This window comes from Ascaphus truei, chromosome 2 (genome assembly GCF_040206685.1).
Source record: "Ascaphus truei isolate aAscTru1 chromosome 2, aAscTru1.hap1, whole genome shotgun sequence".
Lineage (NCBI taxonomy): Eukaryota > Metazoa > Chordata > Amphibia > Anura > Ascaphidae > Ascaphus > Ascaphus truei.
The window spans coordinates 115,966,834-115,989,935 of NC_134484.1; the positions used below are offsets into that span (position 1 = coordinate 115,966,834).

Genomic DNA, 23,102 nt, shown 5'->3' on the forward strand with positions numbered 1-23,102 from the left:
CTGTGGCGTTTCAGCCGCTAGGAGACACCACAGAATGGTGTTTCCTAGCGTTGACGCGTCACGTGGTGTGGCTGTGAGCCAATGGGGAGGGGAGGCTGCGGGAGGAGGAGAGGCTTCGGGGAGCGGGGAGGAGTGTGGAGTGAAAGCAGCGTGAGTGCCTCTCTGTGTGTGTGTCTGAGTGCGTGCGTGCCTGCCTGTGTGTGTGTGTGTATGTGTGTGCCTGTCTGTGTGCGTGCCTGTCTCTGTCTGTGTGTGTGTGTATGAGTGCGTGCGTGCCTGTCTCTGTCTGTGTGTGTGTGTGTGTGTGTGTGTGTGTGTGTGTGTGTGTGTGTGTGTGTGTGTGTATGAGTGCGTGAGTGCCTGCCTGTGTGTGTGTGTGTGTGTGTGTGTGTGTGTGTGTGTGTGTGTGTGTGTGTATGTATGTATGAGTGCCTGCGTGTGTGTGTTTTTTTTACTTACCTGCAGCCCGTGGCAGCCCGTGGAGGGGGGGGGGGGAAGAGTAGCGGGTCCCTCCGCTCAAGCCACGCCCCCCCCTCCCTGTCAAGCCTCCCACTCCCGCCCACCTCCCGCTCCGGCCCCTCACGTCATGGCCGCGCCCCCTCACGTCATGGCCGCGCCCCCCCCGACCCGTTTGGCCACGCCCCCCCGCCCCCGCTCCGAGAAAAGTAGCCTGTAGACCGCAGATCGCTGTACAGCGAGTTGCACGCGCCGCCGGCAAGCAAGCCAGCCGTGCGGACGCGTGCAACGGGACCTTAGCCTAACTTGTACTCCTTACAGCTGCTGTGTGTGAGAGCCCTCCCAGCTCCTCCAAGTTCCACTGCAGGAGATCTCTGAGGACAAGACTAGAAAAGGAAAACGCAAAGCGCACCAGATGGAAGTATAAATGTGTATTAAACAGGTAGCCGGTTTAGATGCTGGGAAAGTGCGGTACTCGGTGACTTCATGTCCCGCGCGCTGGGACAGGTTGTGTATAGTCAGTGATCCAGCACTTCCTAGTTGCGTCTGCAGCAAGGAATCTCGACGTGAAAAAAAAACATGTTTTCACGTCGAGATTCCTTGCTGCAGACGCAACTAGGAAGTGCTGGATCACGGATTATACACAACCTGTCCCAGCGCGAGGGACATCAAGTCACCGAGTACCGCACTTTCCCAACGTCTATAACGGCTAGATGTACAGTGAATTGTGACCCACTGCCCATACTATATCTTAATTGTACGTTTTCACTTTCTTTTTATACCTGTTTAATACACATTTATACTTACCTCTGGTATGCTCTGTGCTTTCCTTTTAATGATTTTCATTCAATGTCTTCATTCAGACTCTTAGGTGTAGTGACTGCATTTTGTAGATCCAATACTTCTCTTTTTGAGTTTTTTTTTTTTTTATATATATATCACCACCTCTAGGGTTCTATACCTGTCAGTTAGATCTTTTGGATTGCTGTTGGGGTTACTATATTTCTGATTGCCTTTAGTTTTGTTCCATAGATTTGTCTTTTAGTGTTCTGATAGTTCTACATATGTACTGTATTGGAAACCAGAATTATGTTTCAATACATAAGTTACGCAAGGGGTTCAATTATTTATCTACAATTTAATAGGAAAAACCTTACCTGTGACAAAATATTTCAAATGTTGTCTCGTAAAAACATGATCACATGTTACACACCCTGTACCCACATTTATAAAAATAAAAAACCTTTAGTATTTTCCAATGGTCCCAGAGTTATGGGGGCAGATTATAGAACTTAAACCTTTACACTAGGTGCTAAAATGTTTTTAAAGTTGCTTTCTATTATAAATTCTTCTGCTAGTTTTTGTCGAAGATGGAAAGATAAAATGGGGTCTCCTTTTAAAATATTCCAATGTTTGTTTATTTGTTTCCCAATATTTTTTAATATACTTTGTGGTGCTGTCTTGTATTTCTTACAAGAAACAACGACAACTGAGTCATGTTTATTAAGGTTTTTGTTGTATTTGCTTTGTTTATATATTTTACCGATATGAAAGAACAATAACTTCCTTTGTGTAAACGATTAAGAAGTTTGTGAGTGACTTTGTTCAGTCACGCAACTCACTACTTCCGTTTATTACTAATATAAATAATACCCAAGTGAGCTGAATGGCTAAAAGCTGTGTCTGCTCCCTTAGGATATATCCAAATGTTATACTGTTCTTGACCCCATGATTGGAATTTTTTCTCTTCACATGGTTGCAGAATTATGTTTGTAGGTTCACAAGTTCATGTACCGTTTTAAAAAAAAAAATGTTTTGCATTCCACTGGAAGTGTGTGTGTCCAAAAAAAAGTGTGCCATAAAAATTAGTACACAAATGTGAAGTGTGTATCGTAAAGCTTTCCCTGTTCAATTGCTGTCATAATCCTTGATTCCACACTGAATCAAAAAAGAAGGAAGAATCCCACAAAGTATTTGAAGTGACGACCTAAGCGCAAATAGGATAGGGGGAAAAGCCACAATAGTGTAATACGTTCCATTTCGAAAATATGGAGTGAGTGCTTGATAGGTATTCAACTCACAAATTCCTACTCTTAATTATTTAGCATGTATCCACCATAGGGATTAGTTGATTTGGAATCTGTATACTTTCTTTCTTTACACACCTTCAAAATTGAGAATTGGAATTTAGTGCAGTTCTGACATATGCAATGTAATACCACACTTTGAAATCTCACTCACAATTTTGTTGAGAAAATAAATGTGGCACAGCTCCTGCATGGACGCTTAGTAGTTGCTTCCCTGAGGAAGTGGTTATAGTGAAACGCGTTGGATTAGGAATAATCCCGTGGATTTTAAACATTGCGGACCTACTACCCAACCGGCCAGAGAAATAACGTGGAAAACGTGCAGATTCCATTTCCTGGTGAAGTCATCAACTGGAGCCAGAGACAAGCTGACACGAGGAGTTGGCGTGGAGATTGGTCCGTGTAGGAGCTATGGCACACTGGGCGTGCTGGACCGTGTCCCAGAAAATGCTTATTTTCTCAACAAAATTGTGAGTGAGATTTTAATGTGCAAAATTAAATTGTATATGTCAGAACAATACAGTAATAGGTTCCTTTTCTCCATTTTTGAGGTATGAATTAAGAGGACGTAAAAAAAGAGGGAATACAGATTGCAAATCAACTAATCCATATGGTGGATATATGCTAAATAATTAACAAGATAAATTTGTGAGTTGAATACCTATCAAGCACTCACTCCCATATTTTCTAAATTGAACATATTGCAATATTGTGGCTTTTTTCTCTTTGTTCCCTATCCTTAGGTATGAGGACACACACACACACACACACACACACACACACACACACACACACACGTGTGTGCAGCGACAGACAAACACAGAGACAGAAACAGGCTACCTGTAGTGCAGTGTCTCCTTCCCTGGCGATTTTATTTCGGTGAAGTATCATAGATATAGATATCTATATCCACATATGCACACACACATATATATATCTATATCTATATCTATGAAACTTCACCGAAATAAAATCGCCAGGGAAGGAGGCACTGCACTACAGGTAGCCTGTTTCTGTCTCTGTGTTTGTCTGTCGCTGCACACGTGTGTGTGCTCATGCAAACACACACATGATAGATAGATAGATAGATAGATAGATAGATAGATAGATAGATAGATAGATAGATAGATAGATATAACACATACACAAGTACTGATTTGTGTGACTGAATTACAGTTTGATTTCAAGCGCAATTTGGATTAAGTGTGGAATTAAACAAGGAACGTGTGTAATAAGGTGCAGTATATTGAAGTACTGTAAATTGTTAGCCCTTGATACTCCATAGTTGCAACAATGAGCAGGATTGTGAATACCACTCAATGCACATCTTGCCACATGTATTTGCACTTGGAACAGCTGTTCCAGAGAAACATACCTCTGGGAAATATGAGCAAGTTGTCTCTTTGGAGTCTCAGATTTCTGTTCCTAAAGAGGCAACTTGCAACATTGAGGCAAATTGACAATCTTAAAGGCCCTGGCTGGGACTAGTGGTGCAGAGGGTGGTGGTGTGAGTGAGGACCAGGAACAGGTAGGTAGGGGAAGTAGGGGGAAGAGGAAGAGGCAGGCCAGTTCTGAGCTGACCCATTCTAATAGATTTGCCAGATTGAGTGAAGATAATGTGACTGTCGGGAAGGAATGGCAAGGGTGGGGCAGACCGAGTCCTCTAGCATGGCAAGGCTGGGGCAGACTGAGTCCTCTAGCAGCCAGGGGAATACTTCCTCCAGCACAGAGGGAACTCAGGATACTCAGAGACCAACACTGGTTGTGTGGGTAGGGGACTCCATTATTAGGAGGGTAGAGAGGGTAATCTGTTGCTGTGACTGCTTGAATTGAATAGTTTGTCTTCCAGAGGTTCGAGTTAGGCACATTGCAGGTCGGGTAGACAGATTGTTGGGAGGGACTTGGACTGACCTGGTGGTCTTGGTTAGGGTTGGCAGATGGCTTGTCCAAAAATACTGGACACCCACGCCCCCCCGAACACATATAAAAAATACCCCCACGCCCCACAAATGCATATAAAAAATACCCCCACCTCCCCCAAATACATTTAAAAAATACCCTCACCTCCCCAGATACATTTTTTAAAAAATACCCCACCTCCCCAATACATATAAAATATACCCCCACCTCCCCAATACATATAAAATATACCCCAACCTCCCCAACAAATTTAAAATATACACCAACCTCCCCAACACATTTAAAATATACCCCCACCTCCCCAATACATTTAAAATATACCCCCACCTCCTCAATACATTTAAAATATACTCCCACCTCCCCAATACATTTAAAATATACCCCCACCTCCCCAATACATTTAAAATATACCCCCACCTCCCCAATACATTTAAAATATACCCCCACCTCCCCAGTACATTTAAAATATACCCCCACCTAGCCAATAAATTTAAAATATACCCCCACCTCCCCAATACATTTAAAATATACCCCCACCTCCCCAATACATTTTAAATATACCCCAACCTCCCCAATACATTTTAAATATACCCCAACCTCCCCAATACATTTAAAATATACCCCAACCTCCCCAATACATTTAAAATATACCCCAACCTCCCCAATACATTTAAAATATCCCCCATCATCATGATCTCATCTCCGCAGGCTGGTCCCCATCACCATCTTAACCCCCTCCCCCCCATTATCATTATATTCTCCCCCCTCCATTATCATCATATTCTCCCCCCCCCATCATCATCTCACCCTCCCCCCCATCATCTTCTCACCCTGCCCCCCATCCTCTCACCCTGCCCCCCCCCATCCTTTCACCATCACACCCTGCCCCCCCATTCTGTCACCATCTCACCCTGGCCCCCCCATCCTGTCACCATCTCACCCTGGCCCCCCCATCCTGTCACCATCTCACCCTGCCCCCCCCCATCCTGTCACCATCTCACCCTGCCCCCCCCCCATCCTGTCACCATCTCACCCTGGCCCCCCCATCCTGTCACCATCTCACCCTGCCCCCCCCATCCTGTCACCATCTCACCCTGGCCCCCCCATCCTGTCACCATCTCACCCTGGCCCCCCCATCCTGTCACCATCTCACCCTGGCCCCCCCATATTGTCACCATCTCACCCTGCCCCCCCCCCCCATCCTGTCACCATTTCACCATGGCCCCCCCAATCACCCAATCTGTGTCCTTACCTTATTCCCAGGAAGGACAGTCACACAGACTTCTCTGGGCTGCCGGGGTTGGCTCCGCCCCCGCTGTCCTCTGGCTCCCGCTCCTCCAATCAATCAGGGACAGGCTGCACACAGACTCGAGTGCTCCTGCCCGCCCCCAGTCTCAGTACTACTCTCTGCACTGCCTGCCCTCGCGCCTGCGCTGCCCTCCGCCACCGCAAAACTGGTAATACCGGAGACACATATGTGTCCGGTATTACCTCCGATTTTATACCGGACAGGCAACGGAATTACCGGCCTGTCAGGGTGAAAACCGGACACCTGGCAACCCTAGTCTTGGTATACATTGTCCAACTTTGTCATTGATGCCAAAGTTCCATGCACTACCGGGAGACAATTGGAACTTAAGGAGATTAATGCATGGCTAAGAAAGAGGTGTAGGAAGGAGAATTTGAAGAAAAAAAATAGGGCATTGGGATTCCTTTTCTGTGAGTGCTATCTTCATGGTAGGGATGAATTGCACATCAATGGAGGGATCTTTTGTGCTAGGGAGGCGGATGTTAGAGGTAGGATAGAGTTTAACCTAGGAAGGTGGGGTGAGAGACAAGAAACAGATAATGAACTAAACAGAATAGATAGCAATTGGAAAATGCCTAGTGTTCTTGGAGATAACATGGGCGGAAGTGAGAGTTTGGCAAGCAGGTAGACACCTATATTAAATACAGATAATACTAGAAAATGTCTAAAGATTAAATTCAATTGGAGTAGAAAGGCAGGAGCAGATAAGATCACAATTGCACAGACTTGAAAAAAACCTTAAATGCATGCTTGCTAATGCAAGAAGCCTGACCAATGAAATGGGTGAACTTATTTATTATTTATTTATTTATTTATAAAATATTTTACCAGGAAGTAATACATTGAGAGTTACCTCTCGTTTTCAAGTATGTCCTGGGCACAGAGTAAAACAAATAATACATGGTTACAAATACAGTTACATAAATGAACAAGGTGTACATTTATATACAAGACATTGCATGCACAGTTAAAGAAAATATATATTATGAGCGTATGAAACAGTTACAGACCAGATTAAAGTGTGAGACAGCCTTAGATTTGAAAGAACTTAAGCTGGTGGTGGATATGAGAGTCTCTGGTAGGTTGTTCCAGTTTTGGGGTGCACGGAAGGAGAAGGAGGAACGTCCGGATACTTTGTTGAGTCTTGGGACCATGAATAGTCTTTTGGAGTCTGATCTCAGGTGATAGGTACTGCATGTGGTAGGGGTGAGGAGCTTGTTCAGGTAGCTGGGTAGCTTGCCCAGAAAGTATTTGAGGGTGAGACAGGAAAGGTGAACTTTGCGCCTAGACTCTAGTGATGACCAATCTAGTTCTTTGAGCATTTCGCAGTGATGTGTGTTGTAGTTGCATTGGAGAACAAAACGACAAATTGAATTGTAGAGGGTGTCAAGTTTGCTAAGGTGGGTTTGAGGAGCCGAGCCATATACTATGTCTCCATAGTCAATAATTGGCATTAGCATCTGCTGTGCAATACGCTTTCTGACCAGGAGACTTAGGGAGGATTTGTTCCTGTAAAGTACCCCTAGTTTGGCATAGGTCTTGGTTGTCAGGGTATCAATGTGCATCCCGAATGTTAAGTGGGAGTCAAACCATAAGCCCAGGTATTTAAAACTAGTGACAGGTGTTAGGGTGGTTTTAGCGTTGGTTCTAATCAGGAGCTCAGTCACTTGAATTAATAGCTATAAGGGAGCAGTGTATCGTAGGCATTAATGAAACATGGTGGGTTGAAACTCATGACTGAGCAGTTCATTTAGAGGGTTATTCCCTTTTTCGGAAGCATCGAGCAAATAGAAAAGAAGGTGGAGTATGTTTACATGTTAAACCTGATCTAAAACCTATTATAAGGGAAAATGTCTATGAAGGGAAAGATGAAAATGTAGAGACCTTGTGGATAGAAATTAGCAGTGAAGGTAAGTGCAAAAAAAAACATTTTTGTAGGGATATACTATAAACCACCAAATATCTGTGACATTGAGGAAGCCAAAATAGAAGGCATCAAAACTAGGTCATGTTTGCATATTGGATGATTTTAATTAACCAGTCATTGACTTGGGCAATGAGATTAGCATTAGAACTAAAGGAAACACATTTTTGGGAGTGCTTAAAAACAATTCCATGACCCAAATTATTGAGGATTCAACCAGGAGAGGGGCATTACTGGATTTGGTAATATCAAACAATGTAGAAGTAATAACCAAGTTCGGGAACATGTTGGAAATAGTGATCATCATCACATTCGAAATACATTATCAAAAACCATATTATACGAGTTCAACAATGACTTTACATTTTAGAAAGGCAGATTTTAATAAACTGAGGAATAATCTACAAGGAATACATTGGGATAACGTTGCAGGGAAAAATGTGGGAGATAAATGGGCAGTCGTTAAAACATTGTGAGAAAGCACACTTAGGCTAAGTCCCCGCTGATGCTGAGCGCGCTCATGCTTGGAGAGCGCTCCAAACATGAGGCCGGGTGTCCGGCTTGTACGAGTGGGGGGGGCATTGTAGGTAGTTGAGCGCGCGGGTAAGTATAGATTTTTGTTTACCTAAGTGCCGATCGCGGCTGAGCGTGTGGGCACGAGCGCCCCGCACACCACGTGAGTGGGGACTTGCATATATCTATATATATAATTCCCTGTTGCATGCGCCGCCCGCTCAGCCCAATCAGCGCTAGCGGGGACTTAGCCTTATGAGTCTATAGCAAGGGTGCGCAATCTTTCCCTGCTGCACTCCCCTGCCGGCTTTCCTCCCTGCTTGCGCCCCCCCCCCCCCCCCCTCACCTTTTCTCTGGCTCTCTGCGTCAAATGAAGCCACGGGGTTACGTGACATCACGTTGCACACGTCGCCGAAGACAAGGTAAGTGAAGTTGCAGAGGCCTCACGCAATCCCCCTGCATTAATTTAATGCCTCTGCCACATCCGCCCCATCCCCCCCTGAATAATGTTGCGCACCCCAGTTTGCACACCCCTGGTCTATAGCCTTGGGTGCTAAATATAAAAGAAACAAGTCTAAACCAATGTGGCTAAATAAAAAGGTTGGTGAGGAAATGGAAAAGAAGAGGCAGGCATTTAGATTCTTAAAGTCAGAAGGGACAGAGGCATTCTATCAGAATTATTAGGAATGTACAGTAACAAAAATTGCAAACGGGCAATGAAATTAGCAAACATTAACAATGAAAAAAGGATTGCAACAGAAAGTAAGATTAATCCTAAAACATTCTTTAAGTACCGTAAAGAGGCAATGCAAGTGACATTTAAAAAAATAGTGTGTGTCTGTGTGTTATGGGTCAATAAAAGCCCTCTGTTTTTACATATATTTTGTCTGGTTCAGATAATTAGATCTTGCTGATCTTTTCTTTAATTGGATATTTTTTTATATCTAGCACAGACACCCTATGTAGGATACTTAACACTGAGTGTGCAGCCATTTCCTAAATGCATATAATTTATAGATACTGTACTGTAGATCTATCTCTTTAATGCAGCCATTGATTACCTTTATTGAAAATGAATTACCCAAGCTTCCGATCGATTAATTCTCCCATATCAGCAAAGAACCTGCTTCCTAGGGTTCACTAAATGCCTGCCTTTCACTTTCAATCAATTTAATTCAGGAGCTACAATGTAATATTGAATTACTAAGGTAACATTATTTATGCTTGCAGTTTGCAACTCAAACTGCTGGTACAATTGGCAACAAATTGTCACAAACAGGAAACTATTGCAACGATCATGCACTGCTTGGGAGGTGGGCTAAAAGCTCATATAGAAATTAAAGGATGGTTTAACACTCATTAGAAAAGGCATTAAGAGTTGAATTTAAAAAAAAAAAAAAGCAGTCACTATTATCTAATACTGCAGAACTGATTTATTTAAAAAAAAAACGTAAGGTTGTACAAGGTTTGCTGCTTGATTACAAAGTAACATACTGTAGCTCCCATTCTTTAAAGCTACTTCTCAACTATGGTGAAGAAGTTCGTTCCATTCATTTGAATAAACACTATCGCTAGCTTATCGCCAAAAAAGCCTTCAGCGATTCGGTAAGCCCTAATAAGCTGTCAAGAAGAGAACAATCGCAGTTTTGTCCCTCCGAAGAAGAAAAAACCCGCTAACCGCTTGGCGATAAGTTACTTTTCTCCGCTCATCGCCAGCTTTTCAAACTCGCTGTATTCTAGTAGCCGCAATCAGCTGATCGCCGCTCTAGAATGGAGATTTGCTCTCCAAATCGCCTCGCAATAAAAAGTTGATGAGAAGCTGCAGATGAGCTGCGAGACGGCACTTAGAAAAAATCAGGCCTTTTTCCTGCATCGGATTGGTGCCGGTGTCTCCGGAGCTGATATCCATTAATACCAGCACCAGAGACCCCCGGCATGGGATGACTGAAAAATGCATTTACAGCCCACTTCATTACCTTAGCGGCTAACCGCTAAGGCAATGAAGGTGTTAACCACCAGTGCCATGCTTATTGTGGGTAGCGGGGGTGGGTGGTATTTGGCCCTTGGTGGGTGTTTAGGCCTTGCGGGTGGACTTAACCCCTTCATTACCTTAGCGGTTAATACCGCTACGGTAATGAAAGGTTTAACCCCTCCTGCTACCCACCCGGTAGGCCTAAACACCCGTCCTCGGGGCTACTACCCCCTTCACTTACCCCGCTACCCACAATAAACAAATACACACAACAGCCCCACTGCCCACTGCCTATGCCCCCAATAAACATTACAATATCTAATATACAACAAAACACAACCCACCCACCCTCCTGTGCCCCCCAATAAAACTATTATTTATTTTTTTACACACAAGATTAATACCACAGGCCACGGGGGTCCCTGGGTGTCTGCAGGCCCCACAGTGCACCCCAGTGGGTACCCTTGGGTGTCGGGGGGCCTTTGGGTGGTCCCCGCTAGGCTCCATGGTCCTCCACGTGGTTCCCAATGGGATGTCTGGGGGTCCCCAGGTCATCCCCACGGGGTTCTGGGGGCCTTCGGGTGGTCCCCGCAAGTCCCGGTCCCCGGTTCCTCCCCGCAGGTGTCCAAGGGTCCTTGGGTGGTCCCCGTGTGCGTCCAGGGGTCCTCGGGTAGTCCCCGTGGGTCCCCACTGGCCTGCGGTACCATTCCTGTATTTAAAAAAAACAAAAACATGGCCTACATTTCAATAAATACACCTCCCCCCACCAAACACATACAGTACAGTAATTTGCAAAATTACTATTATCCAGAAATGCATAATAGATTATTTGCCCATTATTAAACACATTAGCCAGCCAGCATTAAATAAATACAAACTGTTCTACTTACCCCTGCCAATGTGAAGGGTGTCCTTATCAGCTTACTGCAGGTCCATGTCCTCCGTTGGCAGAAAAAATACATAGCAAAATACATTCTAATGGCCCCTAACCCCTTAATCAACTTAGTGGTTAATAACCGCTATAGTAATTAAGGGGGTACCTACCCAGGAGGCCTAACCACCCACTCCGGACCCACTATACCCACCCTTTACCCATTGAGTAACCTAGTGGTACATCATACCCTTTCAATAATATGAGCATGATAAGCCACATAGCACTCAATGGGCATCCTAATCAAAATACATTAATGCCCAAAAGACACAATAATAAAACATACAAAAACACCTAAACACCCCAATTCACTAAATAAAAACACTAGCCAAAAATGCAATTAATAAAAGCACTATCCAACACAACAATTAATTAATTGAACCACTAACGAACAAAGCAATTCATTAATAAAACAACTCGGCAGCACAACAATTAATTAATTGAACCACTACCATTAAAAGCAGGACATCATTAATTAAAAACGAAAATCAATCGCACAAAAAATTAAAAATAAGGCAGTAAAATGACAAACCATTACATCCACAGAATAAACACAAATAGAAAAAATATCACACTCAATACAAAGCAAGCAATTAAAAACAAATGCTTTAGCCCCATTGGGGACACCCGTGGGTACCCCCCGGGGTGCACTGTGGGACCTGCGGACACCCGTTGGGACCACCCGGGGATCCCCGCCGGCCTGTGGTATTAATCCTGTGTGTAACAAATTAAATATGGTTTTATGTGGGGGTACAGGGGGTGGCTTGTGTTTTGGTGGTTATTGCATATTTTATTTCAAATTGGGTGTACATTATGGGGTGCCGGTATCTCCTATGCATGTAAATGTCCCGCGTCACGTGACCGGGACATTTCAATGCATAGTTGATACCAGCACCCCATAACAGGGCCTGTATCTCGGGAAGCAGGGGGTCCCCGGACCTCAAATCATCAAGGTTCTGCTCCGGGGACTCCCTGCTCATGTACACACTAATACAATTTAAATTTAAAAGGATTTTTTTCTGCAGAGATTTGTGGCTCTCTCTCTCTGAAGCACTTAGAACTTGCCGGGTGAGCCCTTTTCGGAAGGCAGATCATCTCGGTGCCGGCAACTCGCTGTTTTTGGAAATGTTGCTCTCTCTGGTATTCGGGGCTTTCTGCATAACAACACTGCCAAAAATGGCGATTTAAAAACCCTGGCGATTTTTTTTTCTATCGGTCTTGACTGCATTGGGAAGAGGCTTTACGGCATATTGAATAAGGTCTAATAAGACTCAGGAAGCACAACAGTGATGTTATGGGTTTCTGAACATATTTATAAGCCAGTACAATTGTGTATCTCAGAATTCTATTATATTAAGTCGATAAGGACACTGGTATTGAGAATTAAGTCACTCTACACCAGTGTTTTTCAACATAAGTTCCTGGGAACCCTCATTCCTACAATTTTCAGAAGATTGTACAAAATACAGAAGAATTAACAATGCATCTGATATCAGACGCGCTATTAGCGAGGGTTGTGGTTTCTTACAATGCATCTGATCTCAGACACACTATTAGAGAAGTGTTTTCCAACCTTTGTCCATCTTGGGATAGTGTTGCTTTAAGATTTACCTTGACAATTGGTTATTCTGGTAAATGCTGGGGCTTAAATACTACCATGATTCAATATTATTTATACCCCTGAGGGAGACGTGATGAAACTTTGGAACCTATGTCACCTGAAGTATCCAAGTTTTACCGTTGATACCTCCTTCGGATCCATTCCGATCAGCTGCACACACACACACACACACACACACACACATATACAGTATATGCACACACATATACACGTAGTATATATAACGAAAAGGAAAAAGCGCACACACCCTAATGCATTACCATAAAAAAAGAACAATTTTTTTTAAGGGGAGGAGACAAATACCCACTTACAAGAAGAACAATTAAAAAAAGCATTTAATTAGACACCCGGTTACCGGCAACCGGCTGGAGACTCCGCAGTCCACTGGAAGAAGGTCTCAATTGATGCAGGACTGCAGCAGCAATAGGAATCCACGAAACTCAACTTAAGTGTGCCGACATCCAATTTGAGCAACAATGTCCTAATAGATATATCCGCATGTATCGCAAAACAAAACGGACAGAGTAATATCCTCAGCGTTTGAAGGGCATCCCAATAGCAAACGGAGATCAGCTGCTTGCTGAGGGAGTATTCTGCACAGCCCAGCGTCGCCTGTCAAGGCTGTGTGATGACGTTGAGAGAGATATCTCTATATAGAGTAAAGGAGCCAGGGCACACAATAACAGTAATAATGCAAACAATTGGAGTAAAAAGGTAAATATATATATATATGAAAAAATCATCTCAGTTGGCACACTGTAAACATAAATAAGATGCTGATGCTTGCCCCATAAGCACATGTAAAAAGTAGAATTTACCAGATTGGAGTCCGGAAAAAACGAGACAGCACACAGTCTTAGTAGTTCCAATGCAGTTGTAATCAAAGTAACATGGCACCACCTCCAACGTTTCGGTACACTCAACGTGACCTTCCTCAGGGACGTGCAATAAGTGAATGCTAATCCAACCCCTTATATACCCAAAATAATCAAAATTAAATCAAACTCACCCGTGTAGGGGCAACATTGCCCGCGAAACCGCGCTGCTGTGACACGCGTGCATCTGCTGGAACGCATCGCCATCTTGGATTTACCAAAACCTCCCCTTCAACTACGGTGGCCTCAATGGTCTGACTACAGGTACGATCGCGCATGCGCGGACCCGTCTTGTCTCCCTGGGCCATGACACGCAATGTACTACTGACATAACATTCATTTATGATAAGGCTGTTAAAAATAAACCATCCACGGAATGGGCCAAAAACGCCGTGGGCCTCACACTTTAACCCCTCATAGGGTACTTGATGTCTTAGCCAATGATGACAAAATAGGAAAAATTTTCCGTGAACCCCCCTTGTTTTGTTTTCGCCGTGGTCCGTCAATTGGGGACATGATCACGCAAGCAGATCCAACTGACAAATATAGCAAGGACAAAACTTGGTTAACCCAAAAACCTGGGGCCTACAGGTGTATGGGTTGCACAAATTGCCAATATATGCAGGTGGGGTCTTTCTATTGCCATCCACATAATGGGACCAAAATCAAAATTCACCAACATCTGAATTGTGAATCAAAATTTGTTATATATTTGATTAAATGTCCATGTGGTTTACTCTATATTGGGAAGACAGTGCGAATGCTTAAAGAACGCATAGCCATCCATCGTTCAACAATTCGTAAAGCATTATCTATAGACGCCAAAGATTTGGAGTTCAAATGTCTCCCTGTTGCCAAACATTTTAGGGACTTTAAACATTCACTGGCAACGTTCAGGTGCATGCCTATCTCACAGGTCCGAGCGCTCGCACGAGGGGGTGATAGAAACAGACTTTTATTGCAAAGCGAAGCGAGGCACATCTTTGAATTAAAAACTGTGGCCCCCTTTGGCCTAAACGAAGATTTTTCATTGGGATGTTTTCTATGAATGAAGTCAGGACTATGACATTTTGTGCTGATGAGCAATTGTTTACTATGTGTCTTTTCGTGTCAATGTTCATTTTGTGATATTTCTGCATTACGTCTGCATGTGTTATTTCTATATGTGCCCTTGTATTGTCATTTTCACTTTATCACCCTAGGGTGTTGGTATGTGCATCAAGTTGGTTCCATGTCCCGCTTCGAGATCATAGATACTATATGGTGTATATGAGACTTATAAATATGTGACATGTTGTGTAAATATGTCCTGTCGGTTACAAGCTGTTTTTAGGACAGAGTTTGCTTAGGGAGCACAATATGAATGCTGGCTCCGGTTAGGCATACACTTGTCAATTACATGTTGTCTCATTGGGCATATATACTAAAAGCCCATTGGTCACTCTATTTAGGAATAGATTGGTGTGACCATACTTGGTATCTTGTTTTCGATTTTAGACTATTTTAGTCATTGTAGTTATAGTATTTATTATAGTGGGACATTGATAACAATATATCTTACAGTGATGCACACATCATTACACAAGGTTTTTGTTTAATTTATTGGTTTTTGTAAGGTAGCTGTGTGTGCTATGCGTTCTCATGCTGGAACGGGTCCCTCTGTGTACATGATTAAGTAAACACCCAATTACATTCAAACATGCTTTAATGTGTCAGCATAACATAGCCTCCCCAAATGGCGCCATTGGCCAGGTGCCTTGCTTTATGTAGCTTGGGCACTTGTTATCACAGATCCTCATACAGGTCTTTAAGGTTGTGTCCATGTATGGGTGCCGTTATACACACAGTGGGGTTAGCCCTTGAGGAATTAAGAGCCTGCGCTAGATTACATTGTGCGCATTGAGTTGCCTGTGTATGTTCGCGCATGCGCGAACCGCCACTATAGTGGCAATATGCGCCATTCGGGCCACCGTAGCTAGGTCAACTATGTACTACTCTGGGAAGCAATATGGCGATGCGTGTCAGTAGTACATTGCGTGTCATGGCCCAGGGAGACAAGACGGGTCCGCGCATGCGCGATCGTACCTGTAGTCAGACCATTGAGGCCACCGTAGTTGAAGGGGAGGTTTTGGTAAATCCAAGATGGCGATGCGTTCCAGCAGATGCACGCGTGTCACAGCAGCGCGGTTTCGCGGGCAATGTTGCCCCTACACGGGTGAGTTTGATTTAATTTTGATTATTTTGGGTATATAAGGGGTTGGATTAGCATTCACTTATTGCACGTCCCTGAGGAAGGTCACGTTGAGTGTACCGAAACGTTGGAGGTGGTGCCATGTTACTTTGATTACAACTGCATTGGAACTACTAAGACTGTGTGCTGTCTCGTTTTTTCCGGACTCCAATCTGGTAAATTCTACTTTTTATATATATATATATATATATATATATATATATATATATATTTTTTTTTTATATATATATAATCTCAAAAAGAAAAATACATGTGTGAACTGGGGGTAGGTATAAAAGTAATTTATTCCAAAGACATAGTGTTTACTTATATGCAGTCATATAGGGAGGTGCATGGACACGGCAAAATGGTGCTGGAGGGGGGTACTTATCTTCTGGTGCACTGTGTCCAGGGAGGTCCAGACGTCCCAGAGGAGATCAGCTTAGAGAATGGAAGCAGACACACGGTCTTATGAAAATTCAATTTAATGTGCCACCAAAGGGACCCTTTGGTGACTTATATACAGTATAAGTTAAAATCACTGGATACTAGCAGCCATGTATTGCTAAAGTCTGATTAAATAACAAACGTGCTAGAGTCCCGACCGCCCAGGTGTAACAGCTTACAGGGATCCTCACAAGATTGACGCATTTCGTATTGAACGTACTTCTTCAGGGGTACGGTGCCATGCTCAAAGGTTTAATACATACCCAACTTTATTAATCGGTTAACAAATACACCATATCTCATGGTGAATCTGATTTGTGGCCAAGTAATTTAAATTGATAAAGTGCATTCATTGCACTGAAGAAACAGAAAGGAAAACACAAAAGTATGAATATAATATGAAGTAAAACATATAATATTTATGAAGTAATGTTTCAAGATTAATACAACCACAATCAAATTCCCAAATGGTTTAAAAATCAACAAAAAAAACATTATTAACAAAGTGCACACCTTACAGATAAAATGCAATATCCAAAAATGGGAGTAATATTGATGGACTCATTAAAAACCCAATGGAGACGTAGTTTGTAACTTTCAAATCCGAAATTATTTTCTATGTAATAAAAGAACTCCATCGCCTGAACGAACAGTGGTGGAAACTAATTCAATGCCCATACATTTCATGCACTGTGTATCACAATTACAGTATGTCTCTAAGAAATGAAATGTAAAAGCAAAACCGTCAGAGGTTTTTTTGAGCAATGAAACTTGGGGATGTGTTTAATATTTCTTTACTGCTCAAGTATCCTAGTCTTGCGTTTTCTCTTGGTTTTTCCCATGTATTGCAACCTACAATTGTAATAAATATACTACATACAGAGTGTTACAAAGGATAAAATTATTAATTGTGTAGTCCAATTTAGGGACATGAGACTTAAAAATGTGGATCAGTCACCAAATGTTCATACATTTTTACACTGGAAACGTTTATAACAACCCTTCGATTTTGAAACATTAGAACCAGTCTTATATTTTATCAAACTAGTATACCATTCAAGGTCCTCGCTTTCCTAAACATCCCTTTGTTTATTGGGTATACTAGCACCTAGTAACTCATCCATCTTCAACACATTCCAGTGTTTCATCAAGATCTGAAAAATCTCACCATAAGCAGAATTATAGTTGGTCATAAAAGGATATTATAAATTATTTGTATTAAGATTATCACTATTTAATGTAAATAAGCATACAGTGTCACCGTTTTGTTTCATGTCCGTTTATGTGGGCCCAATTACACAGCTTTTCAGCACAGCCTGGGTTACAGAAGTACATAGCCAGCAAAGACTGGGTTGCAGACCTATCTGTGACATGTGAATGCACTTACAATTACTCACAATATAATGTTCCCAGCACTCATAAATGACAAATTGAAAAGGGTATAAGCCAAATGTTTTAATGAGAGAGAAAAAAACACACCCCTAAGGGGTATAAGTAAATCACAATACCAGAACTTGTGATAAGGGAGGAGAGAAAAACAAGGGAAAGGGTGGGGTAGGGCAGGGGAGGTTAGTGCAAGCAAGGTAAAAATACAGGGGAAGGGGGGCAACGTATTGGGGATAGGACCCCTTCTTCAGGCCCGTTCCCAATAGGCAAAAAATGTCCAATGGTACTTTCATTGACCCTGTAAAAACGCCCTACAATACAATAAGCAAAAATAAAGTTCATCCCCAAGGGGAAAGGGTAAGCAAACAATCCGGCACCTTCAGCAAGATGGATATGCAGCTCTTGGTTAAAGATCAGTGAGAGTCTCACAGACCATAAGGTAAGAGTCCCAAAGTATCCTTGGTGCACACCTTAATAAAGCATACAGTAATTGGTGCTCACTTACTGGCAGGCAATGGGGAACAACAGCACAGGAAAAATGCTCAAAGTAGCACAGTAATAATATGTCTGTACCGACCAGTGAAAGTCCTGGGTGTTGATGCAAACCCCATGGGTGCTTGTGGATGTCTGCTAGCTGACAGTCCTGTCTTCCCACACTGTGAGAGTGAGCAGAAAGACTGCCAGCTAGCAGACATCCACAAGCACCCATGGGGTTTGCATCAACACCCAGGACTTTCACTGGTCGGTACAGACATATTATTACTGTGCTACTTTGAGCATTTTTCCTGTGCTATTGTTCCCCATTGCCTGCCCGTAAGTGAGAACTAATTATGCTTTATTAAGGTGTGCACCAAGGATACTTTGGGACTCTTACCTTATGGTCTGTGCTTACCCTTTCCCCTTGGGGATGAACTTTATTTTTGCTTTTTGCATTGTATTATAGGGAGTTTTTACAGGGTCAATGGAAGTACCATTGGACATTTTTTGCCTTTTGGGAACGGGCCTGAAGAAGGGGTCCTATCCCCCGAAACGTTGCCCCACTTCCCCTATATTTTTACCTTGCTTGCACTACCCCTGCCCCACCCAACCCTTTCCCTTGTTTTTCTCTCCTCCCTTATCACATGTGTTCTGGTATTGTGATTTACTTATACCCCTTAGGGGTGTGTGCTTTTCTTTCTCATTAAAACATTTGGCTTATACCCTTTTCAATTTGTTATTTGAGTGCTGGGAACATTATATTGTGATCACTGTATGTTTGGAGGAAATAGGGGTCCTCCTTGTTCCACGCTGCACCATCCAAATTTACTTTAGCTCATTGTTTGAGTGCTGTCTCTTTACTGTTTTGTTACGTACTCACAATTGATATTTTATTTGTCATACTGTAGATAAAGGCTAACTTTTATAATTAATTTTATTTCTAACCTTGATTCTGGCTGGTCATTTACAATGGAATTTGGGTAGAAAATTCAAGATACGATTACAGTGTTTTAGTAAATTTGACTAGTAAAAACTTTTGTCTACTTTTTAAGACCTATAATACCTAGTTGGTTTTATTTGTTTATTAAACAGTAACTATCTCTTTATTCACAGGTGGTATTTTTATGTGCTGTACGGTGGAGGGTTATTGTCATTTTTTTTTTACCAACCATAAAATGGTAATTTTTAAAATAACATATCAATTTGTCACGGTGTACAGCAAAGCTGGATTTTTAAGCCCTTATTTTATTTACTTCCATGTACATCAAACTTGTTAAATATTATTTATTTCCTTTACAATCCACTTACCCTGCTTCTCTCTCTATACTGAATAAATAAATAAATGTGTGCAGTTACAATGCACAAATGTCCATCTAAGAAAATGGAAGGTGATTGCAATACACTTGTCTGAACCACTCCCTCCCCCCCTTTTTTTTATATACGTGCTAAACAAGGGGTCCCCAGAGCTGAATCGTGTTCATATTCAGCTTCGGGAAGCCCAAGTTTATTTAAATAATTTCTAATAAACTGCTACAATATAAAGTAACCTCGCCATCTAAGCAAAATTGCAGCCAGTTTTTATGCCTAGGGCATTTTTTCTCAGGGACTTTCATTTTTTTTTCCTTCAAGAATGTAAAATAAATAGATTACATTTCAGGTTAGGATTTGCAATAGAGTCAAACACACCAAATATATTACCTCTTGTTCACAGAGGAAAGACACAGATGTCACCTACGAGCGATATACGGTACTAGTCGATCTATCGGAAGGGGGAGTTTACAAATAAATTAAATGTTATTTCTAGGGTATCAGGGAGAGACTATGAAATATGAATCCATTAGACATGGAGTAGCTAACTCCAGTCCGCAAGAGCCACTAGCAGGTCAGGTTTTAAGGATATCCGGTCTTCAGCACGTGACTGTTATTGACAGAGCCACTATTTAAGCCATGTGTGCTGCATCAGGGATATCCTTAAAACCCAACCTGTTAGTGGCCCTTAATGACTGGAGTTGGCCACTTCTGCACTCTAGTCCATTACCAGCGTAAATAAAATATATTACTTTATATAATGAAAAAAATTACAACTAGTCTGTTTAACTTTTTCTCTTGTTCTAGATGTCACAAAGCATGTCTTCGGTTTCTTCAAGGCACTCAGAAAAAATAGCAATCAGAGAGTAAGTTTTTTTCATACTTGATAAGTAAAACTCCTATCCTGTATCAGTTGTGTGTCAAACACTTGTATTGTTGACTGCTGCATTGTGATTAGTTTTAAAGGTGAAGTGCTGCTAATAAAATTGCATCCTAAAAACATTTACAAGGGATACAGTCTGTCATGAACGAAGATGGTCAATTAGCAAGATCAAATAGAGTTTTGGTAATGTAATTCAAATCCATAACGCCTTTTAATATGAATGTGCTTTGTCAGCATAACATATATAGTATAGCTACTTTTGTGAAGTGACTGGCTAATTATCATTTTGTAACAGTTTGATACAGTAATTGGTATTAAAACAATGCAGAATGAACAACACTTGTGAAACACAACATTTAGAACTTATGTTCACATATATTTTTAGAATTGATATTGGATTAAAATAATCATTTGTGTTTCAATACCCATTTTATTGGAGGGGTTTGCATTGATCTAATGATTCTGATCAGTATTGGTATTTGCAATGAAGGTGTTATGTAACTAGATACTTAATGGACACGCAATTGTGCTGTATATCCACCCTATCATGTTATATCTGTTTACACTGTTATATGTTCCACATTTGATAATCTTTACTTTTCATTCAAACTGAAATAGAGGATGGAAAGGAGATTTACTGACAGATTGCATTTGCTGAACAGAAGGTGCTCAAATGTACTGAAGTATCTTTAAATATTACAGTATATATGTTTGGATATGAGTGGTTTTAAATGTTAGACGTCTCTTTGTCTTGTCTGTCGGAGATATATATATATATCAAATGAATAGACAATACTGTTCTGTGGCTAACTAAATGCTTTTATTTGTTCGAGCTTTCGAGATACACTGATCTCTTCTATGGCGGTGGTACATTAAATAAAGCAGGCAAGGGTTTACTTAAAAACAGTGCATATAAGAATGTTATCTGTGACTGAAACCTAACACCCCCCTGTGTAGGTGTGTGTGTGGAGTGGGAGTGTACAGTATATCAATGGTGTGGGTAGGTGTGGAAATGAAGAGGCTGCAGCATTAAAAAAGTGTGTGTAGATACAATGTGGTCCCTTTTGGTATATAGGGATGGAATTACATAGAGTATTTGTATGTGTAAGAGACAGCTGTGTGTGCATACATATAGCACAGTATGTATAGACATGACCTTTAGCACTGCTGGGAAGAGTTCTCTCATGTCAGTAGTGACTCGCAAAACTTCGGTGTCGGTTCAGGCCATCGCTAAGTGTCCCAAACAGTTGAATAAATTTGTATTCATGCAACAGTCTCTCTTTCGGTGTTCTAAGATTACCTTTGAGTATGGCCACCTTCAGATCGTTCATCTTGTGGCCAGAGTCAGAGAAATGTTCGCCGACAGGACTGTCTCTTGTTCCGCGTGTGATGCTGTGGTGATGCAGATTCATTCTCTTGTTTAGCCCCTGTCCCGTCTCACCTATGTAGTAGCAGCCCCCTGGGCATGTCATGCACATGATGAGGTACACGACATTGCTGGAGGAACAGGTGAACCTTCCTCTGATTTTGTACTCCAGATTCCTGTGTGGTATGTCTTGTGCCCGCTGTGTGGAGCATTGCGCAGGTTTTGTATCTTGCGTCCTGGCATGGTTTGTCCCGCATTCAGTTGTACTGTTAATACTTTACTCCTCACCATAATTTTCTTGAGATTATGAGGTTGTCTGTATGATAATAAGGGTTTCAGGGAAGACCTGGTGCATTCTTGTATCTTCCTGGAGAATGGGTTGTAGTTCCCTGGCGATCTTGCGTAGGACTTCTAAGTGTGGGTTATATGTGACCACCCTGTGTACCCTGTCGCTTGTCTCTTTCTGTCTGTATTCAAGGAGATCACTTCTTGGTATTTTGGTGGCTTTGTGGATTTGCTTGTCTACAATTCTGTGGTTATATTCACGGTTTATGAAATCCGATCTCAAGGCTGTAATCCACTGGCCTCTGTCTGCTGTATTGGAGCATATCCGATTGTATCGTATGGCTTGACTGTAGATGGTTGCATGCTTAATGTGTGTCGGGTGGAAGCTGTTGTCCTTCAAATAGCTGGCTCTGTCTGTAGGTTTGCGATATACAGAAGTCTGTAGTTGGTTTTTCTTTATAGTAATGGTGGTGTCTAGGAAGTATACTTCGTCTGGGGAATGGGTGAGTTTGAGGTTGATGGTTGGGTGGAACGTATTGAAGTTCTCATTGAACTGTAGGAGGTCCTGTTCACCACAGGTCCAAATCAGGAGGATGTAATCGATGTAGCAAAGGTATGTAAGGGGTTTCAAGTGACAGGTGTAAAGAAAGTCACTTTCCAGTTTTGCGCAGAACAGATTGGAATGCTGTGGCGCAATCCGAGTGCCCATACCGGTCCCGGTTGTCTGGAGGTATGTGTCATTTCCAAATATTAAGTAGTTATGGGTCAGAATAAATTTGATGCATTTAATCACTGTCTCTGTGAGTGGCTCCTGCGGTCCCAGAAAGTATCTGCAGGCTGAAATCCCATCGTTGTGGGGGTTGTTTGTCTAAAGTGACTCTACATCCATGGTTGCTTGTAGTGTTCCTGTTGGAAAGGGGCCAATGGCATTAAGTTTGATTAGCATGTCGGTGGTGTCCTGGATATAGCTGGGTGTGTTCCTGACAAGTGGTTTTAGAATGCCTTCCTCCCAGCCAGAAATATTCTCAGTCAGTGTACCAGATCTAGAGATAATAGGGCGCCCAGGGTTACCCTCTTTGTGAATTTTAGGGAGCATTTAGAATGTGCCAAGT

The 23,102-nt window shown here is 42.2% G+C and overlaps 1 protein-coding gene across 4 annotated transcripts in view; it reads left to right on the top strand.

Annotated features, from left to right (window-relative positions):
* RB1CC1 (RB1 inducible coiled-coil 1) overlaps positions 1 to 23,102 on the top strand; it is a 174,075-nt gene that overhangs the window by 131,616 nt on the left and 19,357 nt on the right. For all 4 annotated transcript variants that reach the window (XM_075584391.1, XM_075584392.1, XM_075584398.1 and 1 more), the window contains one exon: positions 20,264 to 20,322. In XM_075584391.1, coding sequence (XP_075440506.1) covers positions 20,264 to 20,322 — 59 coding nt within the window. The remainder of the gene's footprint in view (positions 1 to 20,263; positions 20,323 to 23,102) is intronic.